The sequence below is a fragment of the Eurosta solidaginis genome, chromosome 4 (assembly GCF_040869045.1).
Source record: "Eurosta solidaginis isolate ZX-2024a chromosome 4, ASM4086904v1, whole genome shotgun sequence".
In the NCBI taxonomy this organism is placed as follows: domain Eukaryota; kingdom Metazoa; phylum Arthropoda; class Insecta; order Diptera; family Tephritidae; genus Eurosta; species Eurosta solidaginis.
The window spans coordinates 27,287,247-27,296,060 of NC_090322.1; the positions used below are offsets into that span (position 1 = coordinate 27,287,247).

At 33.0% G+C, this 8,814-nt stretch overlaps 1 protein-coding gene across 1 annotated transcript; it reads left to right on the top strand.

Moving 5' to 3' along the window:
* Positions 1–3,453: 3,453 nt before the first annotated feature.
* Cyp311a1 (Cytochrome P450 311a1) lies at positions 3,454–8,814 on the top strand. Its single transcript, XM_067780949.1, has 6 exons — positions 3,454–4,328; positions 5,531–5,725; positions 5,901–6,083; positions 6,152–6,221; positions 6,288–6,612; positions 6,684–8,814. Exons 1-6 carry the CDS (start codon positions 4,175–4,177, stop codon positions 7,239–7,241), a joined length of 1,485 nt encoding a protein of 494 aa, XP_067637050.1. The 5' UTR covers positions 3,454–4,174; the 3' UTR covers positions 7,242–8,814.

Below are 8,814 nucleotides of genomic sequence, written 5' to 3' on the forward strand. Positions count from 1 at the left end.
ACTCACCAGTGATGACTGACTAGTGACAACTGACTAATGAAAACTGCGGTGGAATTCATCAACTTATAACGATGCGATTTGACGAGATTTTAATTAACGTTTTTTCGCTTACGATAACCATTGTGCTAGTTTGAATTGCAGTATAATGGAAATTTAGCTAATGTCTTTGACAATCTTAAATTATCATTTAAATGTGGTTACTGAATACCAAAATCGACCAATTCTCCAATATATCAACCACGAAACTCGTTAAAAAAGTAAGCGAATTCCACTACTGTCAAATATTTTGTCAATGTTTGCTGTTATTGAGTAAATGCGACTGGTTTCACGGCTGTTGCAGTAGATCGAGGAACATGCTGTCATTTAAGATGAAATCGGTATTAAAGGAGTTAGGTTAACATAGCAATGTCAAGTGACAACCCCTTCTCTACTTTCTTAATTAGCACTTAACAGCTTAGGCGATTTTGGTCTATATCAATATTATCACAAGTTAAAGAAATTAGTGAGCATCAGCTCTTCAGTGGAATTAACTTACTTATTTTGTTGCGATAACGATTGCGCTATTTGCCAAGGCTTGGTTTTTATTAGGTGAAAATTAAATTTAGGGGAAAATTATGTATAACGCAACGAGTAATTTTTTTAGTGCGAACCAAACATCCGATCATATAAGAACATTCAATCACTTCAGTGAGTGACAGTAAACCTGAATGCCTTAATATATTTTTTAGTATTAGATAGTGGTGACTATGAATGTGAATGACTGCGACAGACGGCGTCACGGCGTCACACATAATCTGGCCCTTAAAATCAAATTTGCCATACCGTTGGGTAATAGTCGTTTTCACTTATTGGTAAATTTAATTGTCCTTTGTAGTTAAAATGGATGATAAACGCATTTGATGTTGTATGACAAGCCGTTTTCATGATATGGCCATGTCTCTCGTAAAATTTGACTTAGTGCAAACCAAGCATAAGTTCTTTTTAGTTTAAATGTAAGAAAATTGACTTTAAAGCGACAATATCTGTATTGGAATTTTTTAATTTTTTTAACGATATTCGCTATCGCTATACACTGAGTCATAAACATTACGATTTTTTCATGATATGGCCACGTCTGTCGTCAAATTTGACCTATTTCCGATTTCCCCTTTCAATAACAATTTTTTTATCGATACTCGTTAATCTTTGATCAGTATTAGGATTCACTAACTTCTTTTACAATGATCGATAGATTAGTAAATCGATAAAAATAAAGATTTTGGTATTTGGTAACTACTTTTTATAGATATTCGGTTTACTTTGATCAGCTATTGGCGCTTAATTCTAGAAGATAATTTTAAGACTAGCAGCGGCATTAGCTGGAGTTCCATTATTCTTCTATTCAAACTTATAATGGTCACCTCGTTAGCCATATTAAAACTGAGTTGGTTATCGTTATCGTAAGCGAGAAATCGTTAGTTAAAATCACGACAAATTGTATAGTTAAAAATTAGGGAGTTCTACCACTCATCATTTTATAAGAATGTTTTCTTGGAAATTTGATTTGTAATTAGACGCAATCTCCAAAAGTCCTGCTAAAAAATGTCGAAAAAAATATATAAGGCAAGTAGTATATCATGGCTCAATTATATGGTTGGCTCATCTCATCAGCTGATTTTATTTTTCTCATTTCACTGACATAGGGATTGTCAAATCCCTCCCTTCGTATAACACCGACACGCAGATTTTGACAATCTGAACAAAGGTATGTTGTTGCTGTAGAGATGAGCCAACCATATAGTTAAACCATGGTAGTATATTTAACTGTTATAGAATATTTTTCAAATTCAAAATGCTGGTTAAAAAAAACAACAAAAAATAAAAATATGACAATTGTTGAACATGTGATTGTTGTCACTTGACACAGGACAACAAAGAACTGTAGCATTTATTTGTACGCTTTAAATGTGCTCTAGTTAGTACACTGTGTGTATTTACTTGCTTTAAAATTATAAATATGTAGTATTATAAAAATACATGAAATGATGAAATTCATCTAAGCGTGTAAATGGAATGTAAACAGCATGAGTGGCAAAAACCTTGTAAAGGTGTATGGTGCCATTTACGCATTTAGATGAATAACGTGATAATGTATTTGTAAAAAAAATGTAATGTCATAAAGATAAACGTTAACAAAGAGCCAAACAAATTATTAAAACAAAATTTGTCAATGATGATTTGCTGAAATATATATGTATGTATTTGTAACGAGGCGAATAAAGATTACCATAAAGGTAAGTAATTAGGCAGAGCTCGCTTTACTGTCCCTGCAAAAAATTTGACTACCTCAGAACCAAAGCTCTACCATTTGGCGGCAGTGCCAGTTCTCTCTCAGTTCCCAGCCAATTGGTTTATCTATTTACTTTTACAAGGCAATGTCAACTGCGGTGACAAACGTCAACTATGCATTATTTACTTCCCAACTCATTATCAACCAGTTCTATGGCAAAGGGGTCTTTATGACGCATGAGTGTCATTTTTGGTACAGGTTCATAATTTTACCGCATGGTGCTACATCGGTTGGGTATACAAAATCAGCCGCGTTTGTACTATGACCCCGCTACATTTCTTTTGTGAAATTTCTTTGCTCTCACATTGTTTATGACAATCGATAACAATGCAAGAGATTGTAACAGCTTTATTGAATGTTTCGCTGTCTATAAATAAATATGGATTGATTAAGAATTGCATTTGTTTTGTATGTAATTGGCTTTCGATTTTGATTAATCTGCACGCAAATCGAAAGGAACTGATCTAGGCTTAATTGCCTTAATTGATTGATTGGTCGTCATAAAAATCGTAAAAAATGTAAGAATATAAATTATTAAAAAAAAAATGGTACACAAAATTTAAAATAAAAATAAAAAAATAAAGCAACGAAAATTTATAGAACAAAAAAAAAAAAAAAAAATAAAATAATGTTAAATGTAAAATGAAAAATAAAAAAGTATAATAAAAATATATATAAAATTAAATTATAAAAGAAAACAATGAAATAATGTCCTACAAATAAAAGAAAAATAATAGTAAAATGACAAAAGTAAAAAAATTTAATAAAAAAATCAAAACAGGCAACAAAAATTTTTAGAAAAAAAGCAAATATAAAATGAAACGACTAATAAAAATACATATAAATAAAATTACTTTAGTAATTATAAAAATAATTAAAAATGATCGGATCGAATAAAAAAAAAAAAAAAAAACGTTATGAGATATTATAATATAAAATACAATTACGAAATTTTAAAGAACAGAATTAAATGAAAAAAAAAGAATATAATAAAAATATAAAAGTAAATTATAAAAACAAACAAATTATGCCTTACAAATAAAGGAAAAACAAACAATACAAAAATAATAGTTACATGACAAAAGTATAAAAATTAAAATGGTCAAATAAAAAATAATGAAAAGTGTATTTAAATAAAAAAAAAAAAAATTAACACAAAAAAAAAACATAAAAATTGGAACAGGCAAAAAAATTTAAGAAAATAAAGCAAATATAAAATGAAACGACCAGTAAAAATACATATAAATAAAATTACTTTAATAATTATAAAAAATAATTAAAACAGAGAAAAATAAAATAAAAATAAGCGGATCGAATAAAAAATTAAATAAGTTACAAAAAAAAACTTTATGAGACATAATAATGAAAAATACAATTACATTTATGGGAAAATAAAAGCAACAATAGGAAAATAAAGACATGCATTTTATCATTAATCAATTTCAAAAACTATGTTCAACGAGACTATCTCCTTGCTTTAGGAATTTTAGCCCCTCTGTTCTTATTCACATTTTTTAGCGCCTATTGTCAAAATGCCTTTCTTAATGTAGAAAACGCTAAATACTTAGTTTTTCGCTCCGTCCTAGTAAATATATATCAGCTAGAATTTCTTGTTTTAACTCGTTTCCAATTCTACAGCCATTCAGTCGCACAAAGATATCCGTTTGCAAAGCAGGCAAATTTTAATTGAGAAAATTATTTCTATAATTAAACTAAACAATTCCCCCAATAAAAACAAACAAGTCAGCATACAGAAATAAAATAGTTTGAAAAAAAATTGTTTAAAAAAATTATTTTAAAAAAATTATAAACAAGTGTTATTCAAAGAAATATAAATCACACTGAATGTCGCTAGTCTTGATTTTAATTTTAACCTGTGTTATTTGTCATTTCATACGCACCAAATGCAAGATTTTTACTATTGGCCGTCGTATACCAGGCCCACGGGCCTTGCCACTTATTGGAAATGCTCGGATGATAACAAAATTGAAACCAGAAAGTGAGTGTTAAAAAAACGTTGAAAAATATACATGGAAGGCATTGAGAACACCTCATTGTATTTACTAGTTATTGTTTTCAACTATGGTTGAACCGTATTGAGGTTGTGCCCAGAAGAATTTGTTTTGCTGGAGAATTGAATAGATGATTTCAGGGATGTGCATTAGAGGGTATCGCTAAAAAAGTTGAAAGCGTGCACTGGGTTCGAATATTTTCAAAAATTAAAAAAAATCGAAAATAAGATATAGAAAACATGAAGCAAAGCACAAGCTCGCTGCTTTGACAAGGTGCCCAATAGTTTTTTTTTTATATTATTTAAACTCCTCATTAGTTAAGTGTTAAAACCTGAGGGACACATTTTTAACGAGTTTTTACACAATAACCTTTAATTTACATTCAAAAGAAATTTTTCAGCTTAGTTTGAACAGGAGATCCTGTTGTTGTTGCAGCAGTGCTTCGCCCCGAGCTGTTTATATGGATTTTCAGAAGATGATGTTTTATCCTGACCTTGGACAAACTACGAGTGCTTCTTCTTTCCATAGATTTTGAGAAAAATTTGTCGGAGCTCAGAAGGATTCAACATTTTTCATGTTATTGAAAGTGAAACCTTTGGTATCGATGCTGCGGACCAGAAGTGAGTGCTTCCTGATTCATTAGTTTTATCGCTGGATACCGATAAGAAAACTGTCTGACCCTAGTCAATGTAATTTCTGGGTTAAAAAATTCGGAATTATAACAATATCTGTGTAAATCTCATTAAATATTTCTCTTGGCTAAAGCGTAGAGATCCATATATGTATCGAAGATCTTCTCTCCCGAATACTAATATCCCGTTCAATGTTTTCAGCTTATAGGATATTTGTGTTGTTGTTGTAACTACAAAACTACTCCCCGAAGGTTTAGCATGTGGGATTCTTTACTTATGCCTGTTGTTTCAGCCTGTAACCTTTTACTCGCAACCTTATACTTTAGGATGGCTTGAAGGGTTCCCTGAAAACTGCCTGAACATCGGATTTGAAGTGGACATATCGTCCCATTCGTGCCTTTCCTCCAGACCTTTATAATCGTCGTTTCTGTTAAGGGGGATTTGGTGCATATGTAACCGTAACGTTATTGATATCTGCATGTTCTTATAACCGGTAATATTTTATACCACTTCTGATATTAAGCTTGATCAAAAAATGCTATAACCTTAATTCTCAGCGTTATTTAAAACTGTGTGTGGCTATCGCGCAAGATTTGGTGAGACTTATCGTTTGTGGCTCGGACCGGAGTTATGGGTATTCCTGCATAGCCCAGAAGAGACGCGGGAAGCCTTAAACGACTCGACACTAACGAGGCCAGCGACTTTCCAACAACTAAGCGTATTGATTGGCAATGGACTGCTGATAAGTCAAGGTAAACTGAATAAAATTGTAATAAAAGTCTGCATAAAACGAAGAGTCAATGAAAAAAGTTGAATTCATCTTCAGAAATAATAGGATAATGATTTTATCTCATCTATATCCTCAAAGAAATCTTCACATTTCGTTTTAGCAATACCTATTTTAAACTATCTTTTTTGTTTTTCCAGGCAAACACTGGGAAACACATCGACGAGTTTTGAACCCCGCCTTTCATCCGCTCGTGCTAAACAGCTTTGCGTCTACTATTGCTATGCATGGGGATGAGCTTGTTGTAGCTTTGCGCGCTACTGAAGGAAAACCACTAGATGTAAGCCATTTTCTTTTTGCCTGCATACTTGATGTGATTATAAGTGTGGGGATCTCGAACGTGGGAAACGTTTACTTAGTTTTATTAACTTTTTTTCTTTCTCACTCACAGAAACTTCAATGGGCAAGCATTTGAACTCGCTTACTGATCCACACAATCAATATACACAAGCTTTTCACAAGTCAGTAAAATGTTTTATTACGTGACCGCTTACATTCATACTTGAATGGTCTTAAATTTCTTATAGGAACAGTGAGTTGCTCTTTAAACGCATGACGAATCCATTATTGGGTTTAGATTTCGTATTTAAGTGCACGAATATGTATCGTGAACTACACGCCTCACTCGCTGTAATACATGACCTCATGAATTCTGTGGTTGATACCCGCATTCAAGCCCTGCAAGTGCAAGGAGATTTAGAGTTAACGTCTCCATCAGCAGCTGCAGCAGACGATAAGGGCATACGAAAGCAGCGGCGCACATTGTTAGACACATTGTTAACCGTTGAAATCGATGGACAGAAGTTGAGCCGCAACGATATATGTGACGAAGTTAATACCTTTGTGTTTGCGGTGAGTAGTTGTTGCAGCTGGGAGAAGGCGGGCGATGGAGGTTTTATTAAATTCAATCGATTATCTTACAGGGTGTAGATACTACTACAGCTGCAATGTGCTTCGTACTCTACAGCCTTGGTAATTATCCCGTGGAACAGCACAAGCTAATAAAAGAGCTCGAAAAGCACTCAATTATACGCGCCATTCTTACTAGCGATACGCTTAAACATCTAGAGTATTTAGACTTGTTCATCAAAGAGGTGCTGCGTTATTACACTATCGTGCCTCTCACAGGACGACAGACGTACACGGACTCGGTGATTGGTGGACGTCACTACTGTGCTGGAATAACTCTTTGGATCAATATATACGGTCTCGCACATGATGATTGCTATTTTGAAGCACCAGAAGAGTTTCGACCAGAGCGTTTTACTAAAACACAAAGCCAACTCTTACCGCCTAACGTATTTATACCTTTCTCGTCTGGACCGCATATTTGCATAGGACGAAAATATGCATTGCTTATTATGAAAATTTTGACCGTAAAGATATTACTCAATTTCGAGGTGGAGCTACGTGATCCAAATGAAGAGTTGGTTTTACAGGCGCAAATGGTTTTGAAAGCGTTACAAGGGTTTAATTTTTAAGCCAAGAATAAAGGAGGGCTGAGTAGAGTGTAGATATTAGAATAAATGTTTTAAAAAACTATTTCAAAAAGAACTGGGGGTTTGGTTCATTACCATGTCTATCTTGTTTTTGATTGGGGTATGTCAGATCATCAAAGGGTCTCTCCTTTATATCGGAAAGCGCTAGCGTCTCAAAATCTAGATCGGTGGAAAGAAAAAGAACATTAATTTCGATTGTAGTTGTAGCATTTAATTCATTTCGATTCTATTCCTCCTATGGGTTTGTTTTGGGTACATGATCCCACGGCAGGTTTTATTCTTAACCGAACTCAATGTAAGCTGGAATTGTTTTTTAACAGTAGTAGTTTGTCTTCACTGTACATAGCGTAGGAAAAAAGTAAAGGAAAGCTAGTGTGCTAACCCGACCAAAAACTAGGAGACCTATAATCAGCCCATTTCTAAATATCCCTCGGAAGTTTGTTCTCGCGGTTAAAAAAAAAAAAAAACAGTAAAACCAGTAATAAAAAGGTACTAGCAATTTTAATCTTTTTGCCCCATCCCCTTCAACCAATGCAAAAATCGACGCCACCGTCTTTGCTACCTAGGGCCTTTTTTGTAAATTCTTGATCTAGCTGCTCGAGGCAGCTTAAAAAAATGTTCACCAAGAAAAACGACATACATATGTATGAAAAAAATCTCGAATAAAATCATAAAATGATAAGAAAAACGAACCAAAATACTGAGTATCACTCACCCTTAAATTGTGCAGCCTCTTGAAAATATTGCGAGAAATGATTCCTTGATTTTATACCATCACTAAAAGCACAGAAAATTACCAAGAAAAAATTACACAATTTTTCGCAAAGAAAAAAATGAACAATAGCTCCCGATCGATCCACACTCGCTCAAAGCACAAATCCGAATTATGATACTTGATACTAAAGTTTTTTTAAATAAAAGCACCGAATATTTTCACAATAGTTTTTCCCACCGCAATTCGGACCAAAGTTTTCGAGTGAGTTATCAAGACGCACTTTCACATCTAGGTTAAAAAAAAACGGAAGCGGAAGTTAATCTTTTTTACCCGTTATACGCGAAAAACTGATTCATTGGTTGCATTTTCTTCCGGCACAATTACGTTATTTTAACTGCATAAAGAACTTCTTTTTTGCTATTTGGTACATTAATATAATCTTATTTACACGATTTAATGAAAATATAATTATAAATTTCACTGATTTACTCTTATTAAAGAAACAGAAATACCGCAAAGAACGCCTGTCGGTTGTTTTTTTTTGTGGATTTGTGCGTATTCATATGAATACAGCTGATTGGTTAAGATGTTTGTGATCGCATCTTATACACTATGTGACAAGATTGTTGTAGAGTTGCTTATGGTGCCAAAACCCCAACGGTGGATGTTTTGCAGTGGATTTACATTAAATTTTTCTTTTAATTACATTTTTACTATTGCTTAATCTATTGATATTAATTATGACTTACATACTATGCTTAAATTACATTTGGATGATTGTATATATTTACATTGTGTATTTATATTTTATATTTCTGTGATTTAATACTAGCTGTGTTT